This window comes from Podarcis filfolensis (genome assembly GCF_964270895.1).
Source record: "Podarcis filfolensis genome assembly, chromosome: 17".
NCBI lineage: Eukaryota > Metazoa > Chordata > Lepidosauria > Squamata > Lacertidae > Podarcis > Podarcis filfolensis.
Window position 1 is genome coordinate 37969592 of NC_139621.1, and position 18987 is coordinate 37988578.

Below are 18987 nucleotides of genomic sequence, written 5' to 3' on the forward strand. Positions count from 1 at the left end.
TTAAAAAGCAGAGACATCACCTTGCCAACAAAGCTCCGTATAGTTAAAGCTCTGGTTTTCCTAGTAGTGATGTATGGAAGTGAGAGCTGGACCATAAAGCAGGCTGATCGCCGAAGAACTGATGCTTTTGAATTCTGGTGCTGGAGGAGACTCTCGAGAGTCCCATGGACTGCAAGAAGATCAACCCTATCCATTCTGAAGGAAATCAGCCCTGAGTGCTCACTGGAAGGACAGATCCTGAAGCTGAGGCTCCAAGACTTTGGCCACCTCATGAGAAGAGAAGACTCCCTGGAAAAGACCCTGATGTTGGGGAAGATGGAGGGCACAAAGAGAAGGGGAGGACAGAGGACGAGATGGTTGGATAGTGTCCTCGAAGCTACCAGCATGAGTTTGACCAAACTGTGGGAGGCAGTGGAAGACAGGAGGACCTGGCGTGCTCTGGTCCAGGGGGTCACGAAGAGGCGGACATGACTAAATGACTAAACAACAACAGAGGTGAGGTTTCCCGGGCCCTCCCTCCCCCGCGCCTCTTCATGCAAATCATGCCGCTCCCTCAGCCAATCAGCGCCCGCGCCTGCCTCGTTCCAGCCCCGTTCCATCCGCACTGGTCGACAACAACCACGCGTCAAACAGGTCGCGGTTGCCCGGGGAGCGGAGGCTTCTGGCAACGGCGTCCGTCCGGGCCCGTAGCAACGGAAACACCTCGCCTGCCGCCGCCTTCTCGCCTCGGCCAAAACAGCAGCAGCAGCAGCTCGGAGCTTGAGCGTGGGTAGCTGTCCTTGCTCTTCTTTCTTCCCCATCCTGAGTCCTCCCCACGCAAAGGGAGAAGAAGGGTTAGCAGGGAAGGGTCTTTGCATGGATGGGGAGAGTTCCTTTGGGCCGAGGGGTCTGTGGCTTGGCTGGTTTGGGGATCGCAGGCTCCGAGGGTCGTCATTTGCTCAGGAGGGCAATAGCGAAGGGGGGGAAGTTGAGCAGGCGCCGCTTCTCTCAGCACTGTGACAAGTCACATCTGTGAAATTTCCCCCCCTTTTAAGGGTGAGCTCCTCAGCCCACAACTCTTTGCCTTAACGCTGTTTAAAACATGGCAGGATCGCATCGTTGTGCTTGATCGTTGCTGCTTTTTGCCCTGCATTTTAGACTTTTGCTCCTGGCTCCAGAACCGGGGGGGGGGGGGATGATACGGGTTCCATCATTTTCTCAATTCTTGTTGCCCTCTGATATATAGATTGCCACATATATATATATATATTAGTTTTTCTCAAAATTGTTGGGCAACCTGACTCTGATAGATACATTTCTGAGTTGTCTTGTCGTTGTGGCCAGGCCAGTTAGGGGATCCAGGCCAGATGGCATTAGCTAGAAAGCAAGGGTAGAAAAAGAAAAAGACCTCAGGGGGCCAGAACTTAAATCAAGGACCAATTGAAATACAGCAGGGGTTGCCTGTGTGGTACCCAGGGGTGTATGGGGTATTAGGGGTGGGGTAGTACCTCTGCCGGGACGCGGGTGGCGCTGTTGGTTAAACCACAGAGCCTAGGACTTGCCAATCAGAAGGTCGGCGGTTCAAATCCCCCCGACAGGGTGAGTTCCCGTTGCTCGGTCGCTGCTCCTGCCAACCTAGCAGTTTGAAAGCACTTCAAAGTCAAGTAGATAAAGAGGTACCACTCTGGCGGGAAGGTAAACGGCATTTCCAGGCGCTGTTCTGGTTCACCAGAAGCGGCTTAGTCATGCTGGCCACATGACCCGGAAGCTGTATGCCGGCTCCCTTGGCCAATAAAATGAGATGAGCGCAGCAACCCCAGAGTCGGCCATGACTGGACTTAACGGTCAGGGGTCCCTTTACCTTTACCTTTACCTTTAGTACCTCTGCTGGGGGACATGATGCACTCCTTCTGGGGTCGTTTGGCCACCTTTGCTCCCCACCCTGCAGTCAGCTCTCATTTGTGGCTGCTAGACGCTGTCAGCATGTGACATTGGTCACACCCCGGGAACGGCTTTGAAGGGTCAGCTAAACCAGGTGAGGGTAGCCGCTGGGTCTCAAACCCTCAGCGAGTTGGGGACCTCCCCTGCATGTGATGACATGATCCGGTGAACTGAGTGGATGAGACCAAGAATGGGTTCAAAGGTCAAGAAGGTGGTTTCTGTATGTACTGTAGAGGAAAGTGAGGGGCAGATGGGGCTCGTCCACCAGGGATGGTAGCCCATCTAGGAGAAGGGAAACTCTGGTCCTACAACTCCACTGCCTTGTGGTACATCTTCGGGAGAAAAGGGGGAAAGGCTAAGGAGTAAACCCTACACAAATATGGAGTCCCTAAGACAGTTGGACGGCACCTTGTATGCCTCCTTCCGGCAACTCCTGGAGCCAAGCTGGTGCCAGACGTATTGCTCTGCTTCCTTTTGGACCCCATCAGCGAGGTCGAGAAGGGGGTCTTGAAGTCTGGGCAGCCCAGGACCTCCATCCCGACTGCTCAGGCTTGTTCCCCAAGGAGGTCACTTTAGTTTGACTTCACCCCCAGAGGCTCACTCCACTGTCTCTCAAGACAGATGGATGCTGGCAACAAACTCATGGATAAACATGTGCCTGCTAAGGCCTCACCTATGCTGCTGAAATTAGACTTGAAACACACTTTCTGCCATAGCTGATAGAATTGGTTGCAGTGTGTGCTTGGCTGTGGTGCCCACAAGTGGTTTGCAAATAGGACCACAGGCCCCAAACATTGACAACCCCTGCTTTTCCTAAAATGTGCTTTCTACCACTACCAAGGATGGGATGAAATGCTGGTGGGATGCATGGATCTGGGTTGAGATGAATGGGTATTTCTTCCACCGGGAGCCCACAGTCTCGGCTCGTGTTCCATGAGAATGAGGGGACTCTCTCTCTAGCCAGTGGCTGAAAAACCACATTTAGTCTGTTTCGTTGTACCAGCCCTTGAAAATGTCAGATGAGGAGCCGGATGATGAAGATGAAGTCGAAGATCAGAAGGATGATGCTGAAGAGAAAGGTGGAGACGAGGTGGAAGGGGAGGAGGAGAAGGAAGCGCCAGAGGAGGAGGAGGAAGAGGTAACAGATTGGTGGCTTTTTTGTTTTGTTTTTATGTTCAGAAATGCAGGACAATTCAACCAAAGTTAGGCTCCCTCATGTCAGTGGAAGAGATGGAGGGTAAAGTCCTGTACGTGAGTTCTGATGGCTGAGGAGTGATAGGATTTGGAGGAAGCCTTGCTTGGTCCGTGGGTGTTAAAATAAGGTATCGCCAGCAGAACAGGATGGAGTCCTGGGTGATATCTGAGTGGCAGACAAACGCAGTTCATTTACCCCCATCCATGGCACAGCATTCCACTGGCCCTAGACTGGGCAGAAGAAATTTCTTCCCTGTTGACTTCCGTGGTGGAGAAAGGCAAATACTCAAGATGGGTCTGTTTCTTGTCTGCTGCCTTGGCCAGAAGATTCAAGGCTAATCAAAGAAACATTTCAGCATAGTGGAGCATAGTATAGCATCAAAATAGTAATTTTTTTTATTTGCAGAATGTGAATAGATATCTTTTCAAAATGAGAGCATGAGCAAATGCTGATGAGGAGATGGGAGTCTGTTTGCCTCAAATTAGGCCTTGTATAAATGAGATTATTCACCAAAAGCAAGCACACACCTCTCATTGAGTTTGTATACATACTTAAAGTACATACGCATGAGGCTCGTTGGTTATTATATTTCGGAAATGGTTCATGTTCTTACGTAACGTAGCTGCATTGTTTCATACTTTCTGGGCGCCCCATGGTCATCTCTGTAAAGGATTATGGACCCTGATTTTATCTAAGGCTGCCAGACTGCAACTCAGATTGCAGCTGCCATTTGCCGTATTTTTTGCTCTATAAGACTCACTTTTTCCCTCCTAAAAAGTAAGGGGAAATGTGTGTGCGTCTTATGGAGCGAATGCAGGCTGCGCAGCTATCCCAGAAGCCAGAACAGCAAGAGGGATTGCTGCTTTCACTGCGCAGCGATCCCACTTGCTGTTCTGGCTTCTGAGATTCAGAATATGTTTTTCTTGTTTTCCTCCTCCAAAAACTAGGTGCATCTTGCGGCCTGGTGCGTCTTATAGAGCGAAAATATGGTCGTTTTGCCACTAAACTGGGGGGAGCAGCAATGTCTTTGATCACCTCTGACCCCATTCCAGTCTTTTGGTGTGGCCCCCTAACCTGCCTTCTGTAGTGTTGTCCAGGTGTAACACAGATGAGAGGGCACAGTGTGTGTAAAATTAGTGGGGCTGAGGGATAAGTCGTCATTGCCTGATCTCCTGATTCAGAGGCAAATTTAAAGATTCAGCAGAAATCTTTGCCGCTTGACAACTTTAATTTTATCCGATGTCTTTTTTCTTCTTGCTGTGCTTTCCGCCCCCCGCCCCCCCAGCACCAAGTCTCAAACCCTCTCACCGAGGATCACATGAAGGAAGGCCTTTCGATGTTATGTAAAACCGGCAATGGCTTGGCTCATGCATTTGTGAAATTAGAGGCCAAAGAAAAGTGAGTGCACAGGCATGACTAACCTGCCCCCCATTTCTCCTCCCTTCCAATGGGTGCAGTTGCCCAGAAATGGGATAATTTCCCTGTCCATGCTTCCTGGGAAAATTGAGCAGTTTGGGACAAGCACACTGGAAAGCTAGCACTGGTAAATAACATTGCTTTCTGCCCTCATCCTGCGGTAGGGAACTGACAGACATCAACCTCATCCAAAGCTTCATCCACTTACGTTATGTAGACCTGTCCGAAAACCTGCTCAAAGACCTGTCCCCACTGTCAGGACTCACGCATCTGCTGTGGCTGAAGGTGGATGGCAATCGGCTAACTAGCGCCACCCTGGATGAGCTGATCTACCTGCAGCATGCCAGCTTTGCCAGCAATCACATCAAAGACAGCAATGGCATTGGGCACCCACGGCTGGTCAGTCTCAACCTGAAAAGTAGGTGTGCAATGCTCTAGAGAGTCCCTCTAGCCCTAGACGACAAAACCCATACTCTGTAATCACCTGGGGCAAGGAATCCCTTTCATCACAGTCTAATTCTTCTATCACCCAGGTAATGAGATCGAGACAATAACAGGACTGGACCCAGAAAAGCTGTCAAATCTGCAGACGATCGAATTGCGGGGAAACGGCCTAAAGTCCACAGCTGGATTCTGCCTGCCCAAGCTCAAAACTCTGTACCTGGTAAGAGAACTTTACTGATGACGGCTTCGTTAACTACGAACCCCAAATGCCTGAGCAAACACATGTGCTTTCAGTATCACCAACTTCAGGGCTACTCAGGCTTCACGTGGCCTGTTAATTGTATGCATGCAGTTAATGTCATGCGTGATTATGCTGAGCTTCATGCTGCAACAGAGTTTTGTGGTATAGATATGCCCTCAAATCTATTGGATTTCGACAGGTTACTAGTTATAAGGTCCGCTTACCCTTGCTGGGTATATGGATGTACTCTGGATCAATACTATGTCTGAGGATGTGGGTGGTGCTGTGGTCTAAATCTGGCATAGACAAACACGGCTCTCCAGATGTTTTGGGACTACAACTCCCATCATCCCTAGCTAACAGGACCAGTCATCAGGGACGCCAAGGTTGCCTGTGTCTGGTCTACACCACTGACTCTCTTGGGCTTGCCGATCAGAAGGTCGGCAGTTTGAATCCCCGTGACGGGGTGAGCTCCCATTGCTCGGTCCCTGCTCCTGCCAACCTAGCAGTTTGAAAGCACACCAGTGCAAGTAGATGAATAGGTACAGCTGTGGCAGGAAGGTAAACAGCGTTTCCATGCGCTCTGGTTTCTGTCACGGTGTTCCATTGTGCCAGAAGCGGTTTAGTCATGCTGGCCACATGACCCAGAAAACTGTCTGTGGACAAACGCTGGCTCCCTCGGCCTGAAAGCGAGATGAGCGCCGCAACCCCATAGTCGCCTTTGACTGGACTTAACTGCCCAGGGGTCCTTTACCTTTTACTATGTCGTCTTTCTCTTACATTGCAACATCTTCCCCCCTAGGCCCAGAATGCCATTACCGTAATAGAGGGCCTGGAGGACCTGGGGCAGCTCACAACTCTGCATCTGCGTGACAATCAAATTGAAACCCTGGATGGCTTCTCAGCAAGCTTGAAGTCTCTCCAGTATCTCAACCTACGGTGAGTTGTTTCCCGTAGTACAGAATTTTCACCAGGGCCTCTTGAAATAAGAGGGGAAATGGCACAGGAGGCAGGGAGTGGTATCTGAGCCAAGTCTACGTTTGAGACTGGTTCTTAGCTCCTTGAAGTATTTGTTGTAAATCAGGGGTGGTTAACCTGTGGCCCTGAAGGCATGCGGGTGGCACTGTGGGTTAAACCACAGATCCTTGGATTTGCCGGTCAGAAGGTCAGTGGTTCAAATCCCCGCAACGGGGTGAGCTCCCGTTGCTCGGTCCCTGCTCCTGCCAACCTAGCAGTTTGAAAGCACGTCAAAGTGCAAGTAGATAAATAGGTACTGCTCCGGTGGGAAGGTAAACGGGTTTCCGTGCGCTGCTCTGGTTCGCCAGAAGTGGCTTAGTCCTGCTGGCCACATGACCCAGAAGCTGTACACCGGCTCCCTCGGCCAAAAAAGCGAGATGAGCGCCGCAACCCCACAGTTGGCCATGACTGGACCTAATTGTCAATGGTCCCTTTACCTTTACCTAACCTGTGGCCCACCAGATATCGAACTGTAACTGCCATCATCTCTGACTATTGCCATGCCAATGAGACTGATGGGAAATGGAGCCAAACAGCTTCTGGGAAGGGTCACCCCTGCTGTACAGCATTGTTACTGAGATGTTGAACCATATTTGGCCACCAAATCTGAGCAGGAGTGGTTGGAATGAGAAAAAAAGAAGTCTGTGAAAGTAGATAGCTGTAGCTAGCTATCTTGAGCACGAGCAGTCTATCTGAGCAGTAAGAACTTGGAATTTCAACATCAGCATCCTTAAAGCATAGGTAGGAAACTGGATCTGGCTGGTGGGCCACTGATTGGGTGCTTTGAAGTCCCAACAACCTCAGGACTTTGAAGTAGGGCTTGTGCAGAGCATTGTGTGGTGCTTTGAAGCGGCGCTAATCAGCTGATTGGAAGCACTTCAAAGTGCTGAGCGGTGCTTTTTGCAAACCCCTGGATTGGCTGGCTGCTGACCACCTGCCTTGCTCCCACTGCCAATCAGTGACAGGAAGCCTCCCTTTCTGACAGTGACTGACAGTGACAGCAAGCCTCCCTTTCCAATGCGCAACTGAGTGCACTTTAAGGCTCTCAGCTGTGCACTGGCAGCATCAGTGCACAAGGACAAATAATGTCAAATGTGGAGGAAATTGCCTCATGAGCCAAATTCGGCCCGTAGGCTGGGCATTATCATTATCATTATCATATTTATATTTATACCCCTGCCACTCTGGGCAGCTTCCAACACATATAAAAACATGATAAGACCTCAAACATAAAAAACTTCAGGCATCTTCTAAAAGTTGTGTAGTTCTTTTTCTCTGATGGGAGGGCGCTCCACAGGGAGGGTGCCACTACCGAGAAGGCCCTCTGCCTGGTTTCCTGTAACCTCACTTCTTGCAGTGAGCAGGGACGGGGAGTATCTAAATAGTGCCCAGGTCAGGTACGCAGGGCGCGCCCTCGAAGGGGCAGGGCACAGAAGGAGGCCCACTGTGGCCCTGGCACATGGGCACACTTGCTTGGCCCAGTTCAGGGGAATGGGTGGCAGCATCGCCAGCCACTCTCCTCTTTCCACCAGAGCTGCCAGCTGGCTGTGAAGAAACAGACGTTTGGGAAGGGTTAGCTGTGGCTAGGCGTGCCAGACAGGGGCAGGTCACACAGAAGGTGATCTTCAACCTCTGTGATCTCCGTTGGCAGGGCACAAGTGGGGGTCTCTCTGGGGGGGGCATGGCTCGTGCCTCCCAGGTTGTGTGTCTGGGACATGGCTCCTATGCCCCCCCACGCTATATCAATGGCAGTGAGGGAACTGCCAGAAGGCCCTCAGAGCTGGACCTCAGTGTCCAGGCTGAACGATGGGGGTGGAGATGCTCCTTCAGGTATAGGGGGCTGGGGCCATTTAGGGCTTTAAATATCAACACCAACACTTTGAATTGCGCTTGGAGATGTAGTGGAAGCCAGGATAGATATTTTAGGAGCAGTGTTATATGGTCCCAGTGGCCATATAGTGGCCTAGCCATGCTTCAAAGGCTCCTGCCATTCTCGGCTCGCTCTGGTGCCATTCCTAGAGTCTGGATGGACAGCACAAGGGACGCGGGTGGCACTGTGGTCTAAACCACAGAGCCTAGGGCTTGCTGATCAGAAGGTTGGCGGTTCAAATCCCCACGACAGGGTGAGCTCCTGTTGCTCATTCCCTGCTCCTGCCCACCTAGGAGTTCGAAAGCACGTCAAGTGCAAGTACCGTATTTTTTGCTCTATAAGACTCACTTTTTCCCTCCTAAAAAGTAAGGGGAAATGTGTGTGCGTCTTATGGAGCGAATGCAGCCTGCACAGCTATCCCAGAAGCCAGAACAGCAAGAGGGATTGCTGCTTTCACTACACAGCAATCCCTCTTGCTGTTCTGGCTTCTGAGATTCAGAATTTTTTTTTCTTGTTTTCCTCCTCCAAAAACTAGGTGCGTCTTGTGGTCTGGTGCGTCTTATAGAGCGAAAAATATGGTAGATAAATAGGTACCGTTCTGGCGGGAAGGTAAATGGCATTTTCGTGCGCTGCTCTGGTTCGCCAGAAGCGGCTTAGTCATGCTGGCCACATGACCCGGAAACTGTACGCCGGCTCCCTCGGCCAATAAAGCGAAATGAGTGCCGCAACCCCAGAGTCATCCGCGACTGGACCTAACGGACAGGGGTCCCTTTACCTATGTACAGCACAGGAAGACTGCCTTGTGCATAGAAGGTACTTAACTATGGTACTGGCTGTTAAGGGAAAACTCTGGCATCAGAGAGCCAAACTGGCACACAGAGGGAACATTTTCAACAGGAGGACCTGGAAGTTCCTGCACCTGCTAACTTCTTTGTTCTCCTGCAGGGGGAATGGGATTGTGCAGCTCCAGGAAGTGTCGAAGCTGCTGGTGCTGCCCATGTTACGAGCCCTGGTCTTGCTAGACAACCCTTGCGCGGAGGAGGGGGACTACCGGGTGGAAGTCCTGGTGATGCTTCCACGCCTTGAACGCCTCGATAAGGATTTCTTTGAAGAGGACGAACGGACGGATGCCGAGGAGCTACGGCAGAGGCGCCGGGAAGAAGAGCTGGAACTAGAGAGAGAGAAGGAGAGAGAGAAGGAGCTGGAGCTGGAAGTGAGACACAAAGGGGGACGGCAGGAGGGGCAGCCAAGGCTCAAATTGTCAGGAGCCACAGAGAACCATACGCTCCTCCCTTTTGTGACACAGCCTCTCTCCCTGCTGTTTTTTAAAGTGATAAAATTTGGCTATAATGGAGGAGAAGGTGGAAAGGAGTGTGTGGATTTCATTTGCAGTCATACCTCAGGTTGAATGCGGTTCGGGTTGAGCGCGTTCAAGTTGCGCTCCGCGGCAACCCAGAAGTAACGGAGCACATTACTTCCGGGTTTTGCCACTTGCGCATGTGCAGACGCTGAAAATGATGTCACGCATATGCGCAGAAGAGGCGAAAAGCGATGCGCGCAGACGTGCCATCGCTAGTTACGTTTGCTTCTGGATGCGAATGGGGCTCCAGAACGGATCCTGTTCGTATCCAGAGGTACCACTGTATTTGTTTCTCCCCATAATTTGAGCACAGGGGCAGGGGTGGCACGACTAGTGTGGATCCCCACTTAAGCAGAGAAAAGCCTGAAATCAGGAATCTGGTCACTTTCAGCCTTAGATCACTCCCCGCGTAGTCGCTATCTCTGGGCAGGATCCAATCGCATGCATGCTAGTTGCTCTGTTAAAAGCTGACCTGGAGGTCTTGCTCAACAACAATGTTATAATGAATTCGGCGCAGCACATTATACTGGGGAAAGGGGTTGAAAATGAAACAAGAAGTCTTAATGCCATTTTTCAAATCTATGGCGTGGCCACCGTTATAATACTTTACACAGCTGTGGTCCTCATATCTCCAGATGGATATCTCAGAGCTGGGAAAGGTGCAGAAAATGGCAGCCGTTGACACCCACACCCATTCAAAGTGCTTGGCGCAAACCACAAGTCATAGCCTTTCTGCCCTGGTTGTTGAGCTCTCAGAGACATCCGGCTGGTCACTGTTGGAAACAGAGTGCCGTATGCCAATCTTCTGGGCAAAATATCTTGAGATGTTTCAGGTGGCAAGTGAACATTATTAGGAGGATGAAAGCATAACATGGAAAGTAAAGATGCTGTGAGTATGTGTTTAGCCTCACATAGGCCTGGGTGTCCACCGCTAGCATGCTAGCCTCGTTCAGCAGCTGTTCTTAACTCTTCATGTGTCAGGACTCCGAGCGAATGAGAGAATGAATGAAGCAATTTTTTCACTTCAGCATTTCTCAACCGGGGGCACCCCCCAAAGACATATGATGATCTCAGTTGGGGGGGCATGAGTGTTTCCCAGAAATATGTGCAATACAAGTAACACATTCAAAGTCATGAAATCTCAATCCATTTGAAAATTCAAATAAAATAATTAGGGAAGCCAGGTTCGAAGGAGGGTGTGGGGTTTTTACGTTAGCTAAAAGGCAGTTATGTTTTGTTTTGTTTTTTAAAAAAGAAACACTGTTTTCAATAATCCCACAGCATGTGACCATGGTGCCTGTCACAGACAAGATAACAGGCTGCCTGCCAGAACAGGACACTGAACCAGCACAGACTGGGAGCAACAGTGTCTGTTGGTGGGCATGGGTGGGGAAGACTTTTGAAGCAGTAATTCAAGCAGCCGGTTTCCTTCTTTCTAATGAATGCTTCCAGATGGGTGCTTTATGGTAGGACTAGTGCTCCTCACGCATTCAAGTGTTTGCAGCATCCACACAACATAATTGGTGTTGAAATACCATTCCCCCCCTTCCCCAATTTAATCTGGATCTGTCCTTTCTGGATAAAATCCAATAAATTAAAAATAACTCCTGCCAGTGGTCCATTTGCAACCCCTGTGCTGTACTGTAGGTATGGTGGAGGGGGGCAGCCAGGTTTTTCACCCCAGGTGAAACCCCCAGAGGGGTGCCATTGAGGCTCCCAGCCCGTGTGTGTGTGTGTGTGTGTGTGTGTAGGCAAATGCATGTGGGGGGTGTCTTTGACCTGGGTGAAATAAAGCCTAGTTTCGCCCCTACTCTTTGCAGCTCCCACCTGGAAGCAAACTGTAAATGTCAGCATTCTGTGCTTTTAGTTGTGTGATCCTATGGCTAATCCGAAAATGAATAAAGCCATACCTGCAGAAGAGAATATTTATATATATATAAAATAGATCACCACCATTTATTAGTTATAAAGCTTCTAATATGTTCTAGATGCTATAAAGACAGATAGAAGCACAAGGCTAGCTCAGTTGGTAGAGCATAAGACTCTTAATGCCAGGAATATGGGTTTGAGTCCCACACTGGGCGAAAGATTTCTGCATTGCAGGGGCTGGTTTTGATACCCTCGTGGGCCTTTTCAACTCTACAATTCTGTGAGTAGCTGACCGCTAATAAAAGAGATGAAAGCAGAAGGCAGTTGGAGGGAAAGGAGAAATTTTGCGCTAAGGTTGTTAGACTTGATGCTCTAGTAGTGCATAATCATCCAGTGGGAAGTTTTACAGGAGCCGCATCAGAATTGCTGGCCACTGCGCATTCCCATCCATTTCAACAGAGTCGGCACAGAAGACCCTCTCTGTGGATTATGCCCTTCTTCTGATTTTAGTATCTGGGCTCTCAAGAAGCGGGTGGGATCCTTGTGTGTCTCGCGGGTGTCGTGTATGCCAAATCAGGCCGCCTGCCACCTGAAAGACCCTCATCCGGAAATAACCCAATTTCCCCCTCTTCTTCCTATCCACTCCGTCCCCTCCCCTTTTTCTTCCAGGAAACGGATGACCTCGCTCAGGAGGAGGATGCGCCAGAATGACACGAGAGTGCCAGTCCCCAGACAGGGCGCTTGCCCGGAGCCGCTTTTCCGGAGCTCAGCTGCCAGCTGGTTCGCGGAGTGGAGCAGGAGCGGCAGCTCGCCTTGCAAAGCCTCCTTCCCTCCTGGGCTGCGCAGCGCCGACCCAAGGAGCGCTGCTTCCCTGGCGCCTAGTACCCGAAAGGTGCCGAGAGACAGAGGAGTGTCTCTGCGCTTTGAATGGGATGTGATGTGATGCATGTGACTGTGGATTAAAAAAAGGAGGTCAGGAAAAGAAGTCTGATGGAGCCGGGCTGAGTGTGTTGTTTTTGGCATCCCATCCCTGCAGCAGCGCCGCCGCCCCTCCCTCCCTCCTCCCCCCCTCTCTCCATCCTCTACGTGCTGTTTGCAAAGCTCCCTTGAAATCCTGACTCATCCCAGCTCTGGGTCACATGCTCCCGCCCAGGCCCTATCAGGGGCGGCTCCATCCCACTGTTGCTGCTTTTGCTGCTCTTCCTGGCTCAGAGGACAGAGCTGCTTCCCTTCGCATCCTGTATCTTTCCTCTCGCCATCCATCTCTGCTTAGTGTGCTGCTGCCTCGGCCAGCCTTCCTGCTTCTGCCTTAGGAAGGTAAGTGGCTTCCCCGTCTCCTCCCGCAAGGCGAAACCCCTGTCCCTCCGCATCTCAAAATACTATCTCAGACCCTCCAAGTGTCCCTGTTTTCCAGGCACAGTTCCGGATTTACAGAAGCCCTCCCGCTTTCTGATTTGACCCTGCCTTTCCTTTCCATCAGAGAAATCTTGGAGGGGTCTGCTCTCTATCCCACCACCATCCAAGGATTGGTTCTGCTTCTTCCAATCCTCCAGCCTCTGCTCATGGGCTTTTGAGATTCTTCTTGCCCCACTCCTGCCAGTGCCCCCCCCCGTGGGTTCTTGTGCTGGAGGCATCAGAGGGGGAGGGTGCTCCTATTAAGCCTGCCTTTGCTGGGATGGCAAGGGAGTCTGGCAAGCACAGGACTTTGCCACCCCAGGGATCAAGCTGTGCTTCTCTCCACCCCCTTCCCCAGTCACCATCACCCAATAATTCTATAGTTGCGTGGCAAGGTTGCAGCCATGCCAACCAGCGCTGCCCAAAGAGCCAAAAGTCATCATAAGGTGGATTCCTGGGCTCCAGTTAATACGGAAGGGGAAGCGATGGGAACCAGGGAAGCGAAGCCCTCACTGCACCATCTCACAGCAGGTTGTATATTCTTGGTACCAATGACTGCCTCTGGGTTCCCAGTTCTGCCTCTCCTGCCCCAACCCTTATCCCTTCTTATCTGGCCCTGACCTCCTTAGAGGACAGTGCTCTTGTCTCTCTGCCCCCCCCCCCCGCCCCTTCTAGCTTGGAAAATAGTTGTGGATGGAGGGGGGGCAGGAAAGAGAGAGAGACGGAAGGATGGTTAGGAATGAAAGTGGAGGGGGGGACAGCCTGCAAAAGTCCTTCCTATTCTGAACCCAAGGACCCTTGGAAAAGGACTGGGGGGACGGGGACGGATCAGGCACACAGCCAATGGCTTTGTCTAATCTCTGTCCGAACCGGAATGAATCAAAAGGCAAAGCCAGCGAAAGCACAGATGAGCCGCCGGGAATTTATTTGGGCTGGATTGCTGACAGTTTGGGCTCTGCTGCAGAAATATTGATGCCCAGGGAGTCCTCAGTACATCTGTGCACACAAACACATGCCCGAGGTGGGGGGGGGAGTTCCTTTTGACACTGGGGCAAGGACGTTTCCATGGTCCTGGGTCTTTGCACCCCACCGAGGGCGCCTGTGGCATCTGAGCAGACTGGGCAAGCTGTTTTGGAGAGCAGAGCAGCTGTTGGAGCAGCTGACGGCGGGAAATACCGACCCAGAAGGTGCTGCAGAATATGGTGGGAGGGGAATAGAGACCTGCGTAGGTGCCGGAAAATCCCTGCCTTGTTGGCTGAAATTCCCAGGCACCAGAGGCTTTTCCTGGCGTGGTTATCTGCAATTTTTGCAGGTTTTGGCAGTGCAGAGGAGACTAAACCCTTAGCAGTGCTGTGCCTTGCACCTTTTCCCTTCTTCTCTTTCTGGCGCTGTATCAGGCTCCATCTCTTCTCTCCCCCACCACCTACTGTGGTGTTTGCGGCCTTCTCCTTTCTGCCCCCCCCATTCATAGCCTGCCCTTTGCGTCACACACAATGCAGGTGGAGAGGTGTCCATAAATCTCTTCCTGGCACAGCATCAGGTCAATGTGCATTGCTATTCTTCTAAAGATTCTTCTTTCCAGGTTGTAGCTGTTGCTGGCAAAAGAGCTTAGCAACAACAAATAAGGCGGAAAGCGAGTAAGGAAACAAGTCAACTGATCCTAGAAAGGAGTCCTTGCTTGGTGGGGGGTGGGGGGGTTAAGGGGGGCAGGATTCCTCTGCACCTCCTCCATGTTCCCAAGGCATTTGTGCAATAAGCCATGCAGAGTGGCACCTCTGCAAGCTAACAAGTAGACACAACCCAAATGTTAAAAAATATGCCGAAACCAGTGGGCAAACCACTTGCTCTCCTGAGGACTTCGTCTCTTCCCTTGGGGCCAATAGCCTAGAGAAGATGACAGAGGCGAAAATGGTCTGAAGACACCTGTCACAGTGTTATCGCTGATGCTAAGAAAGTCTGGAAGGGGGTCTGCTTCAGAATTACACAGCACTCGATGAGATCCTTCGAGAAAGAGCCCGAGCGGGTAAATTAAGCAAGCACAATAATTCTGGGCACCTCCCTGAGTTTGCCTGTGCTGTTGCTCAAGCACCAATCCTGTACCTAAGCACACCAATCGCAACAGATGACACGGAGCGGGTAAGAACCTCAGTACATGGGAGGACTTACCTGGGAGTAAGTCACATTGAAATGAATTGGCCTTCTCTGTATAGTGTTGCACTGTAGACGTGGCAAATATTTGCTGCCGGAGTTCCCTGGCAGGGAGAGTGAGATGTAAAAGTGGTAAGTAAACAGTTACACATATACCTCCTGCAGGAAAATGCCTTCACATGACCCAATCTTACTTTGTTTTAATTTGTGCTTGCAGGATGTGCATCATCTTTTTTAAAAAATAATAAACAGGGGGCCAAAAGCCTCGCTAAGGGTGTATAAAATTGCAGCCTTAAGTGGGTAACCCATTGGGGAATTATGCTGTATAGTGGAGAAGTCCACGCTTTGGATGTAGCTTAATAACTGTATCCAATGTCCCATCCTCCTATTAAAATTACAGAAGCCGGGACGGGACACAGTGTGTATTTTGTCATCCGTGATGTTATGCATCCTACTTATTCCATGAATGCAGAAAAAGGCAGGATGTGGGAGTGGGCACAGAATTCAGCTTCCTCCACTTTTAAGAAAGCAACTTTCTAGCCCTCATGAAGGGCTGCTTGAAAGTACAGTATAGCAGGAAAAGCTTTGGTGAATTTCAGGAGCCAAGATTGTTGCGAAATGTCTATTTGTCCGGGGCCAAGGCTTCAGTGCCTTAGCTCCTTGCCCTTTCTAGTGATTAGCAAAACCAAAACAATATGTACCAAATAATAAACATTGCAGAATAGTGTATTTTTGCCAAATAAGAAATTCTGCAGTTTGTTCCATCTGCAGAATTTATGCAAGTCACAGAATCCAGTTTTTTCTTTGCACTGAATTTGGATTACCTGGCTTCATAATTATTTTAGTACAGAATACATACATGCTCTTCAGTCATTCCCATGTCAGATGCACAAGCACTTCAGATTAATTCTTAGTGGTGATGGAGGTGCTGGTCTTTCACCAACAACCTCCATTGCCGTCTGAATGCTGGATTCCTCACAACAGAGGCACAATCTGGGACGACATCAGTATCACACATTTGCAACCAAAGAGGATCTCTTGCAACTTGCTCCAGCAAATCTGTACACACAGCCTATTGTACATGCAGTCGATTTCAGATAGGGCGACCACTTGCAAATCACAAAAAGGAGGGAATGCATTGCCAAGGGCAAACATGTGCATATGCTAACGTATATAAAGGAAAATTTAGAAATAATTTACATTAAAATGCACCTCAGCCCTGTGAAGGAAACTGATGAAGGGTCCTGTGTCTGTTCAGGTACTAACTACCGGTACTGATTGGCAACTTCATGCCCCCTGTTCCTCCTCCTTATGGTTATCATAGAATCCTAGAGATGGAAGAAACCCCCAAAGGTCATCTAGTCCAGCTCACTGCAATGTGGGAATAAGTTATTTATTTCTAAACTGGGCTTGGACCAGGCAGCCCTTCAAACCCTTCAACTAGAGGGTTGTCCTATGTACCGGGACGTGGCCACCCTAATTTCAAAGAGTGGTTGTAATGAGGCAGGGGTCAGCAGACTTTTTCAGCAGGGGGCCAGTCCACTGTCCCTCAGACCTTGTGGGGGGCTGGACTATATTTTGGAGGGGAAATGAACGAATTCCTATGCCCCACAAATAACCCAGAGATGCATTTTAAATAAAAGCACACATTCTACTCATGTAAAAGCACCAGGCTGGCCCCACAAATAACCCAGAGATTCATTTTAAATAAAAGGACATATTCTACTCATGCAAAAACACCAGGCAGGCCCCACAAATAACCCAGAGATGCATTTTAAATAAAAGGACACATTCTACTCATGTAAAAACACGCTGATTCCCAGACAGTCCTTGGCACCCAATTTAGAAGGCGATTGGGCCAGATCCGGCCCCTGGGCCTTAGTTTGCCTACCCATGTAATAAGGGATTGTTCTGTGGGCATTCATTATTTTTATTGTGAGCTGCTTTGGAAACCAAACTTTGCTGCAAAGCAGGGTATAAAGGTAATAAACGGGTGTGCACTACATCAATCATAAGGATGTGCTGTCTTGAAAGCACAACTGCAGGTTAGGTCTTTTTCTGATGCCTTGTCTCACCCCTAATAGTGCAGAGCAAAGGAAAATTCACCAGCTCCGCTTTGCTTCTGCTATGATCTTGTTGCTTTCAGGTTCAAGACCTGCTTCTTGAATTTCATTTACCTTCCATCTCAGGCGGATGGAACCTGCGGTCTTCTTCCTAAGCCTTCCGGAATAGCACAGATCCGTTGGGTATCAGTGATTTCATAGGCTCAAGGTCAGATTACTCAGCTTGCCTCTCGGAGCATGGGAGGCACTGAATCCTATGCTGCTGTTCACTTCAGACACAAACGCAGAAATCAGCACGAAGGCAAATGTGAACAGGCAACAATCAGGAGAGGATGTGTGGGAACTTCTCAAGTCTCGCCTAAGCGCTTTTGGCTCTCCTCAAAAGTCATCTGGTGTTTTTATGACGACTCACCTCAAAAACATCTGGAGCCTGCCAGGTTGGCAAAGCCTGACATATGTTACCTCAGTAATCTGACAATAACCCAAAAGGGAAGGTCAGGATTATTTCCCCCCACGTTACAGCCAGAGGGGGAATAAGTGTCTTGCGCATCAGTTTGTACCTGAGGTGAGATCTGAGCTGCAGATTTCCACCCTTGCAGCTCAAACACTTTGGAATTATTTTGTATTCACGCTACACATTGAAAGCACATTCAAAGCACACACAGCCTTCAAAGAATTCTGGGCCCTGTGGTTTGTTCTAGGTAGTTGGGAAGTGGAGCTCTGTGAGAGGTAAACTACAGGGCCCAGAATTCTTTGAGAGAAAGAATGTGCTTCAAATGTACTTTAAAGGTATAAATGTCTGCAGAACCTATGTCAGCTCTGGCAATGATATATCACTGTGGGGGAATGTACCATAATTCCACTGTAAGCTTCTGGTCAGAGGAAACTGGACAGCAGAGATGAGGAAGGAGAATGTCGAGTTTGTCCACGTGGCCTGCTTTTGTGGGAGCACATTGCTTCCACGAAAGGCACTCAGATCTAGAGCAGAGCTATGGCCTCTGGCTTAAACCGCCGTGGGGCTGAACCCTGCAGCACAGGCCAGGGCTTGCGCACCCTCCCAACATTTCTCAGATGAAAATAGGGACATCCTATTCTACATCAAGGGACGCGGGTGGCGCTGTGGGTTAAACCACAGAGCCTAGTACTTGCCGATCAGAAGGTCAGAGGTTTGAATCCCCGTGACGGGGTGAGCTCCTGTTGCTCTGTCCCTGTTGCTCCTGCCAACCTAGCAGTTCGAAAGCACATCAAAGTGCAAGTACATCAATAGGTACCACTCTGGCAAGAAGGTAAATGGCATTTCCGTGCGCTGCTCTGGTTTGCCAGAAGTTTCTTAGTCATGCTGGCAACATGACCTGGTAGCTGTCTGTGGACAAACGCCAGCTTCCTCGGCCAATAAAGCGAGATGAGTGCTGCAACCCCAGAGTCGATCACGACTGGACCTAATGGTCAGGGGTCCCTTTACCTTTACCTTTATTCTACATCAGGAAGCTTCTCCCGCATTCAATATTTCCACACACATAGACATCATGTACACATCTACATCTGTCACCTTAAGCCAATTCCAACCTCTCCATTGAACCTACCTCACAGGATTGTTGTAAAAAAACAACAACTGAGCGAGGAAAGGGATCATGTACAACACCTTCGACGGATACCGGTAAATGGAATGAAATAAAATGTTAGTGGTATGCTGCCTTGAGTCCTTGTCAGGGAATAATGATATCGATGAGAGAAAGTGTGAGAATGATCAGGAACATACCAAAGAGTAAATCCTATTGAACTCAGTGAGACTTACTTCTGAGTAAAAATGCTTAGGATTGCAGTGTAAGGCTGCAGCGTCTTTAACCAGTTACCTGGGAGTCGGGTCCATTGAATACAGTGGGACTTGCTTCTGAGCAGAAAGAGTAAGGCTCCATTTACAATTAAGGAATAAACACTCCATGCATCTGGAGTGCTGCTGAAGCACTGCGATTAAAGAATTTGAAGCGGATTAGTAACCTTTTCCTTCAAAATTATAGGAAGGGCTTCGTATGCCAGCTTCACAATTTC

General features: G+C 49.7%; 2 protein-coding genes across 4 annotated transcripts in view; both read left to right on the forward strand.

The window, feature by feature from the left end:
- Positions 1–601: 601 nt before the first annotated feature.
- Positions 602–12327, forward strand: LOC310752797 (leucine-rich repeat-containing protein 23-like). Of its 3 annotated transcripts, none has more exons than XM_083593826.1 (8): positions 602–833; positions 2924–3058; positions 4401–4513; positions 4696–4949; positions 5065–5195; positions 6019–6155; positions 9049–9316; positions 12002–12327. In XM_083593826.1, exons 2-8 carry the CDS (start codon positions 2933–2935, stop codon positions 12041–12043), a joined length of 1071 nt encoding a protein of 356 aa, XP_083449952.1. In that variant the 5' UTR covers positions 602–833; positions 2924–2932; the 3' UTR covers positions 12044–12327. The 3 variants fall into 3 exon arrangements, with proteins under 3 accessions (XP_083449952.1, XP_083449951.1, XP_083449950.1); XM_083593825.1 differs by having other exon boundaries at positions 602–769; XM_083593824.1 differs by having other exon boundaries at positions 602–765.
- Positions 12328–12450: 123 nt separating this feature from the next.
- The window catches only part of LOC310752733 (gamma-enolase), a 28625-nt gene continuing 22088 nt past the window's right edge, over positions 12451–18987 (forward strand). The window contains exon 1 of the mRNA XM_083593666.1: positions 12451–12649. The gene's annotated coding sequence lies outside the window, so the exon portion shown is untranslated. The remainder of the gene's footprint in view (positions 12650–18987) is intronic.

Bases quoted from the DNA above. Each gene is read 5' to 3' on its own strand.
- LOC310752797 (XM_083593826.1), top strand. From the start codon at position 2,933: ATGTCAGATGAGGAGCCGGATGATGAAGATGAAGTCGAAGATCAGAAG. The intron at 4,514-4,695 runs GTGAGTGCACAG...ATCCTGCGGTAG, and splicing joins AAATTAGAGGCCAAAGAAAA to GGAACTGACAGACATCAACC. The intron at 6,156-9,048 runs GTGAGTTGTTTC...GTTCTCCTGCAG, and splicing joins CTCCAGTATCTCAACCTACG to GGGGAATGGGATTGTGCAGC.